At 37.5% G+C, this 18298-nt stretch overlaps 6 protein-coding genes across 6 annotated transcripts; 3 read left to right on the top strand and 3 right to left on the bottom strand.

Annotated features, from left to right (window-relative positions):
• Positions 1-3300: 3300 nt before the first annotated feature.
• Positions 3301-5009, top strand: LOC108862582 (putative pentatricopeptide repeat-containing protein At3g15200). The gene has a single exon (XM_018636755.2). The coding sequence runs from the start codon at positions 3364-3366 to the stop codon at positions 4930-4932; it is 1569 nt and encodes a 522-aa protein (XP_018492257.1). The 5' UTR covers positions 3301-3363; the 3' UTR covers positions 4933-5009.
• On the bottom strand, positions 4861-6244 carry LOC108863344 (30S ribosomal protein S20, chloroplastic). Its single transcript, XM_018637737.2, has 3 exons — positions 5973-6244; positions 5741-5901; positions 4861-5276 (listed from the first exon to the last, which is right to left on the bottom strand). The coding sequence occupies exons 1-3, from the start codon at positions 6172-6174 to the stop codon at positions 5019-5021; spliced, it is 621 nt and encodes a 206-aa protein (XP_018493239.2). The 5' UTR covers positions 6175-6244; the 3' UTR covers positions 4861-5018.
• A 169-nt stretch (positions 6245-6413) lies between these two features.
• Positions 6414-10313, bottom strand: LOC108863342 (uncharacterized). Its single transcript, XM_018637736.2, has 17 exons — positions 10169-10313; positions 10019-10082; positions 9732-9840; positions 9595-9657; positions 9420-9523; positions 9103-9169; positions 8943-9014; positions 8700-8861; positions 8518-8591; positions 8314-8411; positions 8087-8194; positions 7806-7906; positions 7493-7630; positions 7347-7394; positions 6987-7101; positions 6777-6874; positions 6414-6674 (listed from the first exon to the last, which is right to left on the bottom strand). Exons 1-17 carry the CDS (start codon positions 10221-10223, stop codon positions 6588-6590), a joined length of 1563 nt encoding a protein of 520 aa, XP_018493238.2. The 5' UTR covers positions 10224-10313; the 3' UTR covers positions 6414-6587.
• A 293-nt stretch (positions 10314-10606) lies between these two features.
• LOC108860434 (protein CUP-SHAPED COTYLEDON 1) lies at positions 10607-12447 on the bottom strand. Its single transcript, XM_018634318.2, has 3 exons — positions 12081-12447; positions 11354-11637; positions 10607-11218 (listed from the first exon to the last, which is right to left on the bottom strand). Exons 1-3 carry the CDS (start codon positions 12277-12279, stop codon positions 10784-10786), a joined length of 918 nt encoding a protein of 305 aa, XP_018489820.2. The 5' UTR covers positions 12280-12447; the 3' UTR covers positions 10607-10783.
• A 1353-nt stretch (positions 12448-13800) lies between these two features.
• LOC108862586 (E3 SUMO-protein ligase MMS21) lies at positions 13801-15663 on the top strand. The gene is made up of 7 exons (XM_018636760.2): positions 13801-13965; positions 14242-14313; positions 14414-14524; positions 14614-14724; positions 14854-14993; positions 15117-15199; positions 15294-15663. Exons 1-7 carry the CDS (start codon positions 13876-13878, stop codon positions 15434-15436), a joined length of 750 nt encoding a protein of 249 aa, XP_018492262.2. The 5' UTR covers positions 13801-13875; the 3' UTR covers positions 15437-15663.
• A 91-nt stretch (positions 15664-15754) lies between these two features.
• LOC108859440 (uncharacterized exonuclease domain-containing protein At3g15140) lies at positions 15755-17852 on the top strand. The gene is made up of 6 exons (XM_018633343.2): positions 15755-16069; positions 16361-16563; positions 16718-16798; positions 17034-17159; positions 17253-17376; positions 17456-17852. Exons 1-6 carry the CDS (start codon positions 15824-15826, stop codon positions 17654-17656), a joined length of 981 nt encoding a protein of 326 aa, XP_018488845.1. The 5' UTR covers positions 15755-15823; the 3' UTR covers positions 17657-17852.
• The last annotated feature ends 446 nt before the right edge of the window (positions 17853-18298 follow it).

Genomic DNA, 18298 nt, shown 5'->3' with positions numbered 1-18298 from the left:
CACACAATAAATTCCCATATATATATATATATATATTGAAACTGTAAATTCCCTTATAATGCTCAGATTTTTCTGTTTTTGTTTTATATTTTGATCAAATGAATTGATATCTTGCTCCCATAGCAGAATTTGGGTCTGTGTAATTAAATAATCCTATATCGTGAACAGGAAATAATTAATATTGTTGATATATAATATGCAAAACAAAAAGATGATTCAAATCAAAGCTTAGAAATACTACTTTTTTTTGTCAACAGCTTAGAAATACTATCAAAGTTCACTACTCCCTCCGTTTCATAATAGTTGATGTTTTAGAATGATAATTTTGTTTCAAATTAGTTGAAGTTTTGAGATTTTAAGGTTACTTTAAAATGTTCAACCAATTAGATTTCACAGTCTTTTTTATTATTGGTTAATTGATATTAAAATTATATCTTTAAAATATTTTTTATTAAAAAATACAATTTTCTTAATTTTTGTGCACTATGGTAAAACATTAAGTATTATGAAACGGAGGGAGTATATAGCAAGCATAATATAAACAATAATAAATTTCTAAAACTTGGAAATAAATCAGAAACAGCACCTAAATAAACAGAGAAAAACATAACATGGCAACAACTCGACGACGCGCGGCGCAGCTTATAATCTGCGTTATGTACGTACGTGAATCTCACTGCTAGACGCAAGCTGATGGCGATCGCGTGTAAGAGCGTTTTATGTGTGACTTCTTCGACTCGGCTCCAATTCAAACTTGAGTTTGACTGCTTTTTACTTTTCATAAAAGATGTATAGCCGCCCCCCTCTGCCAAAAATATGTTTTTAGTAAACCAATCAGGCCCACCTGAGCACCAATTAAATAAAATAATTAATAAAAGCTGATTTGTTTTATGTAAGATCTGTATTGCCACGTGGTCAATACGAACGCGTGGAGAATGATCCAGAAAGGAGACAAAGAGGGAGAGTGTATGCGTCTGTTCATGGAGATTCTAACGGTGGTGGGGCCGCCGTTTGTTTTGTTTCCTAAAAGATGGTAATAACATTGACGGCAGGGAGACGTGTGACTAAGATTAAAGATTACTCACTTAATTAAATGTTAATTGTATTCTATGTTTTTTATTTAGAGACATCACGTATGTCGGCAGACAGACCATGGATAAAGGATTAAGTTTTTTTCGGGCCACATAATCTGCTGGATCTATATTCCTAAGCTCATTTACAACCCTACTTAATAATTTACACAAAAAAATACGATAATTTCATAACATTTTTAGTTTATATGAAATAAACATGAATTAAATTTATAAATATGGTATTCTTTTATTTATTACATTTGTTACTCAATTTTTCACTTACAAAATTAGAGTAAATTTAGTTTTACTAAAATTTATCTTATCTTAAAAAAAATAAAGTCTTACATTAAAGATGTTTTAAGAGCTAAAAAAGTATGGATACGATTTATTATCCGAGATTCTGATTCGATGAAAGATCTGATTTGAATCCGTTCCGAAAATTCGGATATCTATAGTGGCCGGATCCGAATCCGGATAGTAAAATGTTGGATCCATTTAAACCGAATCTGAATCCGAATTTCTTGATTTTTTAGTTCGGATATCCGGGTTCATAATCTTTATTGATAATTATTTTAAAAACATGAATATATATGTAAAAAATTAATTTTATTTATTATATTTTTATTTCTATACTAATATATATAAATTTTGTAATACTCCCTCCGTTTCAATATAGATGATGTTTTAGAAGAATTGTTTTGTTTCAATTTACATGAAGTTTTGAGATTTTAAGGTTACTTTAACTTTATTGGAAATTGTTCAACCAATTAGATTAATCTATTTTTTTTTAATAATTGGTCAACTGACTTTAAAATTATATATATAAAATACTTTTTTAGAGAAAAATAATTTTCTTAATCTTTGTGCATTGAGGCATAACATCAAGTATTATGAAACAGAGGGAGTAGTAAACATAGATATAATATAACTAAAAAATATTATATACTTTTATTTAAAATTATTGTTAATATTTTATATATTTAATATTATTTTTATTTATTTTAAGTATCCAAATCCGGATCCGGATATTCGCCAAATATTATAATTTTTAAGAGGATATTTGATATCCGGATATCCGAAAATCCCAAATCCAGATAAAGATAATAAAAACATGGATACGTCGGATAAGGATCTGAATCAGGATACCTTAAAATATCCTTGATATCCGATCCGCACTAAAAACCACTTTTTTCCTCCTTTTCATTTAAGTTATTTTTGTAGAGTAATTTTTTATGTCAAAATAAATGTTGTCGTTTTATAACATAAATGCAAAATTTATTAATTTTATATAGTATATGAGTTTCATATTTTCCTAATTTATCTTTTTATCAGTTAGAATATGGTTACATGTATAAGTGATAGTATATTTGTTTAGAAAATATATAAATTAAATATTTTTATTATTTATGCGCAAATCTAAAACAAATAAAGTATTTATTACTAATACTTGATTTAGTTTAATGTTTTTCTATAATTGAAAAATTAAAACAAATTATTATTGTACATGTGTAAAAAGTAGGTTTTATGGGAATCTATGAATAAAAAAATTTCACATATAAATTACTAAAATATTCTGTTTATGTTTTTTAAACAAAATTATCATTAACTTATTTATTTAACATAACTGACAAATAATAAATTAAATATCATAATTCAAAGAGTTATAGTATAACATAAAGTTAAAATTAAAAAAAAACTGAAAACATCATTTAGCTTAGAACAAAAAAAAAATTATCTAAAATGTAAAATTTATTTTAAAAAGAGAAATTGTCAAAAATATCATTTTCATAGTACCACTTTTCATGTTTACACTAACCACTTTTACCACTACTTTTAATGAAGGGTTTAGATTTAAATGTTTAGGATTTAGGGTTTAGATTTGATGTTTTAGGGTTTAAGGTATATAGGTTAGGGTTTAGAGTTGAGGATTTAGGGTTTATAGTTTAGACTTTAGGGTTTAGGGTTTAGGATATTGAATTTAGGGTATATAGTTTAGGGTTTAGGGTTTAGAGTTGAAAATTTTGGGTTTAGAGTTTAGAATTTAAAATTTGGGATTAGAATTTTGAAAAGCATATAAAAACAAAGATATAAGAGTCTTTACCATTTTAATAAATAAAGTATTTTTGAAAATGTGTTTTTAATGGTGGTAAAGATGAATAATGGTACCTTGAAAGTGGTATTTTTGAAAATTCACCTTTTAAAAATTGGGAGTATACATTGCTTCCAAGAAAAATCGAAACATAGAGAGCGTTTGTGTTCAAAAAAAAAAAAAAGAGAGAGTTTGTGAATAATGAGAGGGAAATATAAAACCGAAATCTTGTTCCAGCTACACAATGCTCTACGCCGGCGCCGGATTTCCACTTCCACATCCTCCGTCGCTCTTCTCCGTCTCTTTCCTCCGGAGAAACCGATTCATAACAACAACAACATCACCACCGTCTCTGGGTTTCGTTTCCTGGGTGTTAACCAATCCCTTCACACTCTTCCCGACAGAAACTCCACCGGACACGACAAGCAATCTGCTGTCGATGTTCACAACGTCCTAAAGAACCACCGCGGAAGCTCACCCGAAGAAATCGAGCGGATTCTCGATAAGTGCGGGATCGTGTTAACCGAAGGGTTGGTTTTGGAAGTGGTGAACCGGAACCGGTCTGATTGGAAACCAGCTTACGCACTTTCTCGACTGATCCTTAAGAAATCGATTGAGCTAACTAGCGCATCAGTGCACAACGAGATTCTCGACGTTCTTGGGAAAATGAGGCGCTTCGAAGAGTTCCACCAAGTGTTCGACGAAATGCCCGAGAGAGATGAGAAGACGTATGAAGTTTTGCTAAACCGATACGCTGCTGCTCATAGAGTAGACGAAGCTGTTAAGGTGTACGAGAGGAGGAGAGAGTTTGGGATAGAGGATGAATCGGTTGCGTTTCGTGGGTTGTTGATGTGGCTGTGTAGGTATAAGCATGTTGAGTTTGCGGAGACTTTGTTCTGTTCTCGTGGAAGAGAGTTTGATATCAAAACTATGAACATTGTTCTCAACGGGTGGTGTGTATTGGGGAACGTCCATGAAGCCAAGAGGTTTTGGAAAGATATCGTTGCTTCTAAATGCAGGCCGGATGTTGTTAGTTACGGGACGATGATCAATGCCTTGGCGAAGAAAGGGAAAGTAGGAAAGGCTATGGAGCTGTACAGGGGAATGTGGGAGACAGGAAGAGACCCGGATGTTAAAATCTGCAATAACGTTATTGATGCGTTGTGTTTCAAGAAGAGGATACCTGAGGCTCTTGGAGTATTCAAGGAGATGAGTGAGAAAGGTTGTTCTCCGAACGTTGTGACTTATAACTCGCTTTTGAAGCATCTCTGCAAGCTGAGGAGAACAGAGAAAGTTTGGGAGCTAGTGGAAGAGATGGAAGATAAAGGTGGGAGTTGTTCGCCTAACGATGTGACTTTCGGTTACTTGGTTAAGTATTCGCAGAGGCCTGAAGATGTTGAGGCGGTTTTGGAGAGGATGAGGAGGAACATGTGTGAGATGACGAGTGACTTGTACAATTTGATGTTTAGGCTGTATGTGCAATGGGGAGAAGAAGAGAAGGCAAGGGAGATATGGAATGAGATGGAGAGAAGTGGGTTAGGACCAGACCAAAGAACGTATACTGTTAGGATCCATGGTCTGCACACGAAGGGGAAAATAGGAGAAGCGTTGTTTATTTATCGAGAAATGATGTCAAGAGGAATGGTGCCAGAGCCAAGAACTGAGATCTTACTAAACCAGGTCAAGGCCAAGCCAAAAGAAGAAGAAGACAACAAGCTGAGGCTCAACAGTACAGAAGAAGAAACTGAAGTCGAAATGAATTATACATGAAATAAACATATTTGATTTTGAAAGCAATTTTCACATCTTTTTCAATATGATCTCTTATAAGAAAAACGAATTTTCCATTATCTCTGTCACGCAGCCATGGTCACAGCTTCTGTTGCTGCTGCTGCTGCTGTGTCTGGCACGTACCAACCGTGGTGGATCTCAACTGCCTTTTTCCTCCTAGCCAAGCGAGACTTCCTACGCGCACCAGTGTTCTTGTGTAGCGCTCTAACCTTCACTGCTTTGTCTATTGCAGAATAAGCCTCTCCGATGAGTTTCTCTACGGTAACAATCTCGTCAGGTTGCGCATCTGGTTTCTTCTTGAGCCCATCGAGTGCTTCCAAAACCTGTTCAATATGTCACAAATGAATTTATTCTCAATGTATGTATCGAAAGAGATGGACACAGATGTTGGAAAGAAGAAAAAAATACTTGCAAATCATGAGGATAATATTATGGTTTCTAAACTATCAACACTTTAAAAACCTCACTCAAGTTCTAACAAAACCATCTGATCCCCTCAACAGCTTCCACTTGAATAAATCAGTTGCACACAGTGATGACTAATCCACCTACACAAACTCGTCAGTCTTATAATGGTCCGTGTTGTCCAAACGATACTACAAGAAGTCCCAAGGAGAAACATTTCCTAATCACCTAACTAGTCACTAAAACTGCAGAGGAACAGCATTACAAGCTTATCAACAATCTTTATGCAGAGAGACGCTCAATTTTGTTTTTGTTTTTGTTTTTTGTTCTTAAAAAGCACAAGACTAGTATACACAAAGTGCAGAGGAAGTATGAGATGGACCTTCTTCATACGAGTACGGGCTTCAGATTTCTTAGACTTGTTGTAAACACGCCTCTTCTCGGCTTGGCGAGCTCTCTTTGCAGCTGAATCAGCTTTCTTCGTCGGAGCTGCTTCACACACAATCAATTGCCTCGCTGGATTCTTCTGCACCCATAGATTCCCTGCACAGAGACCCCCAAAAATTTCAGTGAAAACACAAAGAGGACGAACCAAATGCAAAGGCGGGGTTTACCGGAGGAGAAAGCGACACATTGAGAAACACTCTGAGAGAAGCCAAGGGAGGAGCAGACAGTCGCCGACGCACCACGACGAGTGGACAAGGAAGAAGAAGTTGGAGATGATGACGACGAAGAAGAAGCTCCCTTAAGAGAAAGGACTTTGAATTTGGAATTGAGGGTCGCACATGACGAAAGACACTGGACTATTGTCGCCATGGACACTTTTCTCTGCTCTCCTACACCGTAACTAGTAATTCGTCCCAGGCTCTGTATTCGTCGGACCTTGTGTTATCCAGACAGAGATAATGTCTATAACAGTTATTTACCTCTTTACCCCTTGTAGATGGACTAATCTTCCGTTTATAATCCGACGAGCCAAGGCCCATGACATTCAGTAACAGATACGTACCCGCTTATAATGCTTGTTTGTTGTTAACTTGTTATTAACGCCCGAGTTGAAACAAAAAGTTTTACTGTTGTTCAAGGTCAAAACAACATCCTAGTCGATTCTTGAAACTTGCTGTTTAGACAGAAAAGACGAACTAAAGTTGCTTATCGAACAACGGAGAAGAGGCACAGATCTGGTCCAAGTTTTAAAAAAAAAAAACTTTCGGTTTTTAGTTATGTCATTAGAACCCTTCGGCCATCATTACTTCTGGTCGTGCGTCTCTGTACTTCTTCGACATGTACGGTCCACTTCTAACAGCTTCTTGCAACTGCCACAACCAGAAAATATATCAATCATGTAAACAACATTCATAGAGAGATTCTACAAGCTTCCATCTTTCTATATATGTTTTGGGGAAAAAGATTCAAACCTTTTCACCAGTTTTTAGACGACGAGGGTCATCAACAAAGTTACTACACAAGAACGCTTCGTTAATTGATTTGCAGCAGTTATACCTCGCTTCCATTGCTGTGTCAACAATGTAAGATATGTTTGAGTCAGATCAAATAGGTTGAGGAAGAAGCCACTCAAATGGCAAAATGGGTGATGATGCGAGAGAGGAGTTTTTTGCTTAGTTTACCTATCTTTGCAGTTTCAGTGGTTGCATCCGTCACTATGTTTATTATCTCTTCTTTCGCCAAGATCTCCATCAGCCCCCATGGCCTAGCCACCAACGCTGCTAATGTTCTATAACCCTGAGGATTCATATTGTAAACAACACAAACAAAAGGTTTAGAGTTTCTTTGGGCAGCCCGTAACGCTCTTATCTTAGTGAAAATTAGATGACACGTATCTGAGTTTTGCGTAGAAGGAAAAGAGAAAAGTTCACTTTTAAATGAAATGTAGTGTGTGTGTGTGCGCGTGCATTATAAAATTTCCAACTAGGGAAACAAAGGGGGAAAAGATATGAAATATTAGATGATGAGGTTAATGGTTTTACCGCAAGACGCATCTCTGAGCTTTGTTGAAGAACTGAAAGGAATAAACCCTGCGATTTTGTGTGAAGAGCATAAAATTAGCTCATGCTATGGCTCACAACATAAACATACGTTGAGGAAGAAGAGGCAAAAGAGAAAATAAACTCACGGATGGGGTTAGTTTTGTGCTCTGTGCTGCAACATCGTATATTAAACATCTAAGGTTTTCTTCAGCTTTTTCATCAACTATTCTGCTGCTCTTCGGCCGTGTTTCACCCGCAATGTATGCTAGTGCGTGAAGGGCAGCCTGTACATGTCATTTACAAACAGTCATAAGATTTCCTTAATGTCTCATGAAACAGTTTTTCAATCATCGCGAGTTTTAAATTTAAAATTCTGAAACGGGAACAATTTAATATTAACATGTCTTCCAAAGAACATATAATTTTCAATTGATGAGAAGAAGAAGAAAAAACACTAACCAACTGTTTTCCTCCATGGGCATTGCGATCAAACGCAGAAGCAACAACGTGTCTTGCAGCTGGAGGTGTAGTCGAAAGGACTAGATTCGCTCCTTTCGTTGCTAACAGTTATTGTGAAAATATACACAAGTCAAACAAGATTACTACTGTAAGGGAAACAAATTTCTTGTCGGTCGCTCTTATATTTTCACAACTCTAAAATGTATGACCTATCTAGGTAATCACTTTTAGTAGTAGTAAGCTGGAACAAACGAAATTTCAAAGAAAACTGAGCTACTTACTTGATCCAATCTGACCAAGTGCATCAAGCGCAGCTTCATGTGCATCTGTATCATTCATCTCCGGTGACTCCAGGCTTGCATCAATAGCTGAAATTAACGCCTTCACACCTGGATTCGGGATAGAGGTGAAAGTTGTTCTTAGAATGCTAAAAAATTTCCTTCTTATGAAAGCATATTAAAAAAGAAACCAAGCAATCACACTCTTCTGCAAAAAAATAAAATCTTACAAGCTTCATCCACTGTATTGTAGATATTGTCCCTCGAGAGGAGCCTGCCACTTATCATCATTGCTCTCAACTTCAGAAAGAGATCCACTGATGTACCACTGTAAGCATTTTAAGATCCAAGAAAAAGGGTGAGCTGAAGCGAGCTTAATAGGTATCCAATTTCCTTTTATGTAAAACGGGTAAGATTTAACAGCATGCTTATACCTGATGATAGAACAAAACATCTGAATAAGTGATGTTTGTGGCACGAACGCTGAACTGTGCTCCACTTCCATTAACTTCAGCGTTACACATGCACAAACATTCAACACAATTCAAAATTTTCCTTTGAAATGTGGGGACAAATTTAAGAGACTCAATATTAATCTTGGACATAAGAAGCCAACCTCATAGTAGAGTTCCAGAACATTTAAGATCACAAGAGTGTCTTTAGTACCCTTCATTTCTGCCTCGAGTAAATCAAGAAGCCCTGAGTTCTTAACTGCTGACGCTACATGTGGAGAAATCGAGAAAAGCTTCACTATCAAAGACAAAACCCGGACACGTGCCTGAAAACAGTTAGAAAATAGTAAGAAGACGGCAATAAATGGAGCTTCATGGTAAAAACAGTTAATAAAGCAGTGCATTACCAGCGACGAACTCCTTGCAGCAAGGTTACCCAGGTGTGTAGCATCGTTGGTATCAGAAGGAAAAATTACCGACTGCGAAAGTAGAGGGTTTAGTTGGTGCAACTGTAATAGGCTATTACTAATAGCCACTGCACCAAAATGAAAACGTGTAAACACAAACCATTGCGTCTGGAAAGCGTGCTAGGCTCTTAATAGTCTCACTTGCAGTATGAGCCACTTCATCATCGCTGCAGAAACAAAAGAAAAAACATCAACGGTGAATTTTGAGGCGAAGCAACTACGTGGAGATACACACTAATGACTTCAATCTGATCCCGTAAGTAAAACCAATCCAAAGCCTGTAGAGTCTAGACAGTAATCGTTATGGTCCCAAACTACTTAGAACATGTATCTTCGGTCCACAGGTGGCTTTGACTAGAGTAATCTCATAGGAAAAGAGCACAGCGTTAATAAGAAAATATAGAACTATCTTCTTACCTTTTTATGATATACTCCAGCAGAAGAGGGTATATGCCATTGTTAACAATCAGCTGAACAGGAGAAACATCGTTTGCATCTGGATTCTCCAAGAGACAGGTGACCTTCAAAAGGATACTCCAGACATTAGGAAAACCACTAAAATATAGAGAAAGCGATACTTTCAGATACTTACAGTTTTGCAAGCCAGAGATTTCACCACTGCAGAATCTGCCTTGAGACCAGCTTGCAGAACAGGCTTTACAATACACCAGAAAATTAATTCAGTCTCCATGAACAACAATTCTACAAATAGTAAGTATTGAGTGTTACCATGTAGTGAGGAATGAGTGAAGCTCCATACTTAGTCTTGAAAACTCTTTCCAAGCAAGTTACTAGCGTCGTTTCAAAGCCTGGGATATCCGTTTCAGTTTGCAATGCACTGCACATACAAACATGTTCATCATATTGCGAACAGACATGTTCATCATCAGGATGATGATGATAAAAGATTAAAGAAACTAACTAAACCATAAACCCCAAAACCACAAGATCAGATTCAAACGGTTCAGATAAACAATGAAAACCAAAAGCTATGAGAAGTGAAGAGAAAAAATCACTTGAAAATAACGGGGAGAGGGAAGCGATCGAGGAACTCCTTAACCGAGGAGTCACCTTGAGGACCTGAAAATCGAAACGGTGATTTGGAATTTAGAGAACAATCGCACGATACGTGAAAAGAGATGATGCGTGTGGATTATTATAGTTACCGGGATAGTGTGCGAACTCGAAAGCAGCATCGAACAACTGGTTCACGTCTTCCATGGCGATTTCTTTTCTTTTCTTTTGCACCGAAACTTGTCGTTGCGAGCACAAGGAGAGAGACAAGAAGGACCTCTTGAGTTAGAGTCGAACGACGCGTGGCAGTTGGCTACAAACCTTTTACTAAGCCCAAGCCCTTTAAAAGCCCAATTCAAGTCGCAGGACTTTAAGCGATGTTTACAATCAAAAGCCCTTTAAAAAAAATAAGTGAGTTTTAATGGTTTAACTTCTTTACTAATTTACCGATTGTTGAAAACAATTATCAGGAAATTGAGAAGCTATGTACTGTACTGTATAAGATTTGTTAAAAAAAGGAAAAAAAGATTATCAGGTATTTTAGAATTTTAAAAGTTCGACGACACTCAATATTATGAAATTAGTTGCACCTTGCAAAGAAAACGAAATTAGGAAATTCAATGTACTTAACATAGAAACTCATGCATAAATATTACAAACACGAAAATAAACATAACGCGATAACGACACGAATCGAGACTAACACAAAGCCGCCATTAATTAAACGAAAGTTTTGTTCTCCTTGAGAAACGAATCTATGATGATCATCAGAGAGCAAACGGCCAGCTACTCACCGCGGCTCCACTGTACAGTTCGTACCACTGAGGGGGAAGAGGAAGAACCGTCGGAGGCAGAGAAGGTTGATTCAGCAAGAACGCTGCGTCGATATTGAGCTGTCCAGAAGATCCCGGACCCATAAACTGACCAAACCCCACGTCATCATCAATGCTGCGAGGTTGACGTGGCAGAGATGGTGGTGGAGCGGGAAGGTACGTAGGAAAGATCGCATCGGCATGAGATGCAGAGGAGGAGGTATTGGAGAAACAGGACACGTGCTCAGTCGCAAAGGTATCAATGACCGGAGCAATTACAGACCCGGCGGAAGAGGAGCAACTGACACCGGCGACGGAAGAAGAGAACAGCTTCGTCTCTCTACTGACTACGCTGCTTTTCAGACAAACTTTAGAGAGAACCCATTCGTCCTGTGTAAAAGTAAAATAAAGAAGCAAAACATTTTGATTGTATTGTATATACTTTCTCCAAAAAAAAAACATTTTGATTATATATAGACATATACTGAGATAAGAGTGAATATAGAGAAAGGGTTCGAAGGTTACCTTAGCGGAGGAAGTAATGTAATGGTAAGAGAATTTGCCGTCGAGGCGGTACTCGTGCATGACCCAACAGCTTTTCTCACCTTTTGGAGCTCTGCCTTTGTAAAAGACGAGAGTTTTCTTCATCCCGAGAAGCGATTTTGTCTTTGAGCTTTTGATCTCTCTGTCTTTGCCAGTTGCTTTCCAATAACCAGCTTCTGTTGCTCTGTTCGTTCTCAGTCCCCTTGGGTACTTCCTATCTCTTAGTGCGAAGAAGTACCACTCCTTCTCTCCCATCTTCGCTTTCTCTGCTCAACGAGGTTTTGCAAAGAGGACAACGTACGGTCAAACACTTTATACAAATAAAAAAATGTTTCAACTAAAACAAACAGAGAAACAAAATGCTTTATGATCATGCAAGTTTAGATATAGAGGTGAAAATTGGATTTCTTATCATCAGATTTCGTATAGTTATGTCAATAACTTAGCTAAGAACACGCTTTTCCTCTATATCTATGACCGATTCGGACAGGAGGAAAGTCTAAACTGCGGCAGTGATGGCTAATAAGTCTAAAGGTATGTAAAAACTGAGTAGAGTCTGACACTTAAAACCTAAAATGATGGTTTAAGATATGATTCCAGTCTCCAGATATATATAGGTTCGGTTACTCAGGTGCTGTAGAGTTTTTTTGAATAAGATAAGTAGAACAGAAAGTTTAGAGGTTTGATAGTGTTTTAGTGGGGTGCTTACCAGGAAGTTCCCAAGGCTCACACTTGTTGAGATCAACTTGAGAAATGGCCGCACATGAGAAATTGGAGTCAAGGACTTTCTTGAGGAGATAGTAAGTAATGAGCTCTTCATCAGTTGGATGAAACCTAAATCCAGGTGGCATTACGGTTCCATCTTCAAATCTTGATCTCTCCCAACCATTGAGCACATCAATATCCATTTTGGGCAACACAACAAGAGGAGGAAGCTCCAAAGCCAACAAAACCCTAGATTTTACCAAGTTTTTTTTTTTTTAAAGACGAAGGAAGAGGAAATAAAAAAGAGTCATTTTTAATGATCTGTGTTTCTTCTGTTCTACAAGCAACTGATGTGATATAACAGAAAAAAAACTCTCTGTCACTAGCTAAATCAGACAGAGTTGATGTGTACAATACACCACCCCAATCCAAATATATGTGTGTATATAAACATATATATATATATATGTATAATATGTTTGCGTGTGTATATACGCACGTAGTTGTTAAAATTGCTGAATTTTATTAAGATAATAATCTAGGAAAAATATATAATTGGGGCATTGTCTTGACAGCATGCATTGCGTGCATGGCCGTAAATCTCAGGGGAAATTCTACGTCAGCCAAAATATTTTTCTTTATAAAGATTCTATTAAAAGTAAATTACCTCTACTAGCCAACAATTTATACTTTATAGGATAATACTTGGATCTTTTGTCCGTTGAGCAGTCTGAGCTTTACCTAAATATTGGATTCTTCACTGTGCGTACTAAATATCTTCGAGACAACTTTTTTTACAAGAAATAAATACAAATTACAAAGAAAGAAAGGGGAGCATGGATGCATCAAATCTTAAGAAGCAATCAGATCCATACGAAACAAGAAACGGACGGAGAGGATTTAGACGCGTCGTATAAAAATTGAGAAGGATGGAATTGTCACAGGCTTTAAATCAACTCATATTTCCATCCTTTCTTTATTTTTCTTTCTCCCTTCTCCTCTGCTATTTTTCACCTCTATGCTTTTGCTTTCCCACTACAAATAACTCTACCTATGTATATTTCTATTTACTTTTTTTTTATCAACATTTCTATATTCTTTACACATCTAGTGGAGACAAAATAATATAATTACATATTGGTCATTTTATCCACATTTAGCTTCAGGTCGACACGTTAAGTTGATTATGAGAGATATTAACCACATGGGTTTCAATTTTGTAGATGATACATTTATATATTATTCAATAAGAAAATCATTCGAAAGAATATCACTGTCAACAACTGATTTTTTTTGGAGTGAGAAAGGAATTTATAGGAAGTCATAAATAATGCTAAAGAATCAATAATTGTGGATTGCTGTTTTTAGCAGAGCACACGAGAACAGAGATGTGCATAATTTGAACTGTGTTACACATTAGGACCGGCAGTGACGTACTGTATGTAGTATCTGTGGTGGATGAGCGATTCATGTCTGCCTCCCTCCTGCCTAAATCCCATGGCATTTTCCCATTCGGAAATTGTTAAAAATAAAGAAGATTTAACTCGGTGAGGGCAGAATAGGTAATCCGGAGGCTGTTTTGGGCCGCAGCCTTCAGGTTTAAGCCTAAAGTCATAGTTTTATGGGTAAGGTAATAAACAGCGGAACGACACCGTTTCGTATCCTTAGAGACAGCATATCATTTATAGTATCAGAAGACGGCACGCAGTTTTTCTCATCATCAAACCTCGAGTATTTTATAGTATTTTATACAGGCTCTCCTCCACCATTCTCCGTCTTCTCAGTCTCCCTCCAAAACTATGGCGTCGGCGTCCTCTTCAAACGCAGTCGCCGGAAGGCTTCGAAACGCATCGTTGGTTCTCGTATCCGATAACGATTCCACAATCTCTGTGAGTATTATTTTTTTCTCGTTCAAACCGCCTCCCTCTTATTTTCGCACAAAGTTCTTATTTTGGAATGTTGATTTCTGAGAAATTGAGAGGTAGAAAGCTTTAGGATGCTGATGGGTTTGTCTAGTTAGAATTTAAAAATAGATGCTTTTCTCATTGTTCTGATTTATCCTAACCAGGAATCAAAGTCGAGTCCTCTCGCTGTTGTTTCTCCTCTGAAGGGGCTTTTCGTCTTTTATATATTCATAGTTGAATGCTTACTTTGTGCGTTGCAAGGACATACGTAAAGCTGTGACTCTGATGAAGAACATTGCTGTTCAGTTGGAGAAAGATAACCAAACTGAGAAGGTGTGTGTATTTATCCAGTAAAGCTGTCACACTATGATTGTATATTGTCACCTTGAGGCGAAACTCTGTCCTTGATCTCTGTTTTTTGGGGGTTTAACAGGTTAAAGACCTTGAAAACTCTGTGGCTGTGCTGTTGGAATTGTATGGTGATTGTGCTCATCGTTCCTCAGCAATTCATTCTGTTGCTAATGGGTACCAGCCTGGGGAACAGGTATACACACTCCTCCTCCTTCATATTTTAATCTAAATGCTTGTTAGTTTTAGATGACGGCTTTCTGACTCTATAATGAATGAATGCAGTTAACTGACTTCAAAAAGTTGCTTGACGATGAGTTCACAAAGCTCAAGACTACAACTCCTTCAGTGACAGAAAATCATAATTTGATGCGACAGTTCAGGGAAGCAGTTTGGGTAATGCCATCTGTGATGTTCTATATCATAAGATCTATTTGGTCCTCAGTTAGCATGAATCGAATAGGTCAATAATCTGATTTCCTTTTTAAGTTCGGGGTTACTATTTTTTTTATTTTTTTGCTGCAGAACGTTCATCATGCAGGTCAACCAATGCCTGGAGACGACGAAGAGGACATTGTCATGACCAGTACTCAGTGCCCTTTCCTAAACGTGAAATGCCCTGTAAGCGGGAAGCCTCTCACTGAACTAGCAGATCCAGTTCGCAGGTACAATAAAGCTGTCATATTATTTTATCTTTCGTGTAGCAGTATAACTAATCACATTTTGTACTCTGGATAATTACATGAATGATAGATAGACTATTGTGACCGAGTCTTTTGTGGTTGCAGTATGGATTGCAAGCACGTCTACGACAAAGCCTCAATCATGCATTACATAGCCACCAATCCCAATGCGAAATGTCCTATAGCTGGTAAGATAGTGTGTTCTTATACACACATATCTCTCTTGTTCCTCCTCCATGCTGGTTTTTTGATTCCTATGGCACAATTGGTTGGAAACCTCAGGCTGCCGAGGTAAACTGAAGAACAACAAAGTGGTTTGTGATCCAATGCTCAAGTTTGAAATCGAGGAGCTGCGCACGATGAACAAACAATCTAATAGAGACGAAGTGATTGAAGACTTCACAAATGCAGACGATGAAGACTAGAAGAGATCAAAACATACATCCCCTTAGCAAAAGTTGAAACCCATATGTTTCATCAAGTTCGCAACATTCTAATTTATATTTTAATCTTATGTTAAAGTCCGCTACTTTTGGATGTAAATAGGCAGTGTCGCCCTTTGATTCAACTGCTTTGTGTTGGCTAAGTTTGGCTTCTTTCTTTGAGGGAGCTTATCTCATTTCGGTTTATATTAATCGGTTTGGTTTGGTTTGGTTTGGTTATGGTTAGAGTTTAATCAGTTCGGTTTTCATTTTTCAAATTCGATTTTGTTTCGGTTTATCATTATTAAACCTCGCAGTACCCGCCAATCATCATCTTCCTCGATCACTCGTAAAGGAGACACCTTTGGAGTTTGAAGGTATTCGACGAGAATGGCGTCTGCTCTCTCTGCATTTAGGGTTTCGCTATGTAGAGTTAGTACTTTCCGTGCTAGGCAGTTCTCTTATCCCGCGACGTCCGCTTTAGCCCACACCAAACGGATCATGTGCACCTCTTCGCAGCATTCTGTATCTTCTTCTGATATTTCTTCTTCTTCTTCTTCTTCGTTGATGGAAACAAATGAAACCTTGAGGTGGAGACCCATGTGCTTGTATTACACTCACGGCAAGTGCACAAAGGTCAACACTTTACCACCCTTCTCTCTCTCTCTTGTTAAATTGTGTGTTCGCTACAGAGGAATCAGCTAGTTAGTGCCCATGTGTTTCTTCTTTACTTCCTGCTCCGTCTGTTGTGCCAAAAAATAAGTTCTGTTATGATAAAGTTTGATCAACTATACAATGTCCACAACGTGTTCGATGGAATGTCTGAATGATTTTTTGGAACTTGTTTTCTAATTGTGGAGAGACTATAGTTTTGTGTCTCGATCGTTACTTGAATAAAATAATAAAAGCTTGTGTTGGTGACGTCAGATGGATGATCCAGCCCATTTGGAAGTATTCAACCACGATTGTTCCAAGGAACTTCCAGTGACCGCTGCTGATCTCGAGAGAAAGAAACCACAAGAATTCAACTTCTTCTTGGTTCTTGACTTGGAAGGCAAAGTTGAGATTCTTGAGTTTCCTGTTTTGATCGTTGACGCCAGAACCATGCAAGTCGTAGACTTGTTCCACAGGTTATTATTACTGCTTCCTAAGCAACTACTTTATGTATTGCTCACTAGGTCTTTGGGTGTTTGTATGGTTGAGTGTTTTGTGTCATTTCTTTATGAGTTTTATTGCTCATGGCTACAATGTGGTTGATTATTAGTTCTTTTTATACTTCATTAGGTTTGTGAGACCCACCAAAATGAGCGAGCAAGCGATTAACAAGTACATCGAAGGCAAGTATGGCGAAGTTGGTGTTGATCGGTATGCTACTTTAAATCTTACTTTGAGTGTAGATTTGGTGGGACGACTGTAATACTTGTTGTGTTTTCTGTATAGTTGCATTGATGTGATCCTTGCTACCAGAATGCTATAGCGAATTAGATATGATAATGCTAAGAGTTGGTTTAGAGTTACATGTAACTTCTGCAATAAACCTCTTCTTGTTTTATTTGGATTCTGAAACCGTCCCACTAACTCTGTCAAACTCGAATTGCAGAGTGTGGCATGACACAGCTATTCCATTTAAGCAAGTTGTTGAAGAGTTTGAAAGCTGGTTAGCTGAGCATGACTTGTGGGGTAAAGAAACAGACGGAACTCTGAATGATGCAGCTTTTGTAACCTGGTGAGAATGATTTATAAGAGATGAGAATCTTTGTGGTTCTCTCTGTTGTTTTTATAGCATCTTTTGGATACTGATGTAAGTTAGTGTTATCAGTGGAAACTGGGATATAAAGACAAAGATTCCCGAGCAATGCGTAGTGGCAAATATCAATCTTCCACAATATTTTATGGAATGGATCAATCTAAAAGACGTCTACTTGAACTTCTACGGACGTGAGGTAAGTTGGATATTACTACCATGTCTCATCCTTGTGTATGTTTATCATAAACTCATCAGTTGGTGGGTAAACATGACAGGCCAGAGGAATGGTGTCAATGATGAGGCAATGTGGAATAAGGCTCATGGGAAGCCACCATCTAGGCATTGATGACACGAAGAACATCACGAGAGTGGTGCAACGGATGCTCGCTGATGGTGCAGTATTCAATATCACCGCACGAAGGAGCAAGTCCAATACGAGAAACGTAGAGTTTCTGTTCAAGAACCGGATCAAGTAAGCAGCCCCAAGGAAAGATGACAGACCCAACAAGCTGTTGTATGATTACATAAACTACTTAGCCAAGTCTTTTGGGTAACGTTTTTTGCAAATTCACAGGTCATAAGAGCTGATATGTTATTGTATATCTGTTAAGACCACAACTTTATGTAAGATTTAGCGTTTGTTTTGGTTTATTAATACTCTCTCCTGAGATTTATTGCGATGTGATTGTTCTGACTTCTTTGGAGCAATCTTTTCTACATCATCATCGACAAATGTTCAGGTACGGAGCTAGTTTCATTATCTATAAGCCATCACTAATTAGCCTTAGCCACATGCCACGCAGTAAAGATTACGGCGGATAAACATAATTAATGTTAATCATATAGCATATGCAATGTAAGGCTATCATTGGGGAACAATGTAGGTGCAAAGCTCGAGAGACTTATTGCTTTTACATTACATGTATTTATTAGGTTACTATAGTTCTTAGCTGTCGCGTAGGAGGCGATGGAGAAGAAAGTATATATATAAATGAAAATTGTATTATTTTATAATTATACAGAAGCCAATTTGGTGCATATTAGAATATGAATCACATGGCATGTTGACTGTCATGACAGGGCTTATTATGCCGTTTCTCAGCAATCATGCCTTTCTT

This window comes from Raphanus sativus, chromosome 5, assembly GCF_000801105.2.
Source record: "Raphanus sativus cultivar WK10039 chromosome 5, ASM80110v3, whole genome shotgun sequence".
Classification (NCBI taxonomy): domain Eukaryota; kingdom Viridiplantae; phylum Streptophyta; class Magnoliopsida; order Brassicales; family Brassicaceae; genus Raphanus; species Raphanus sativus.
The sequence above is the reverse complement of the archived record's forward strand: the minus strand, read 5'-3'. Positions and strand labels throughout refer to the sequence as shown.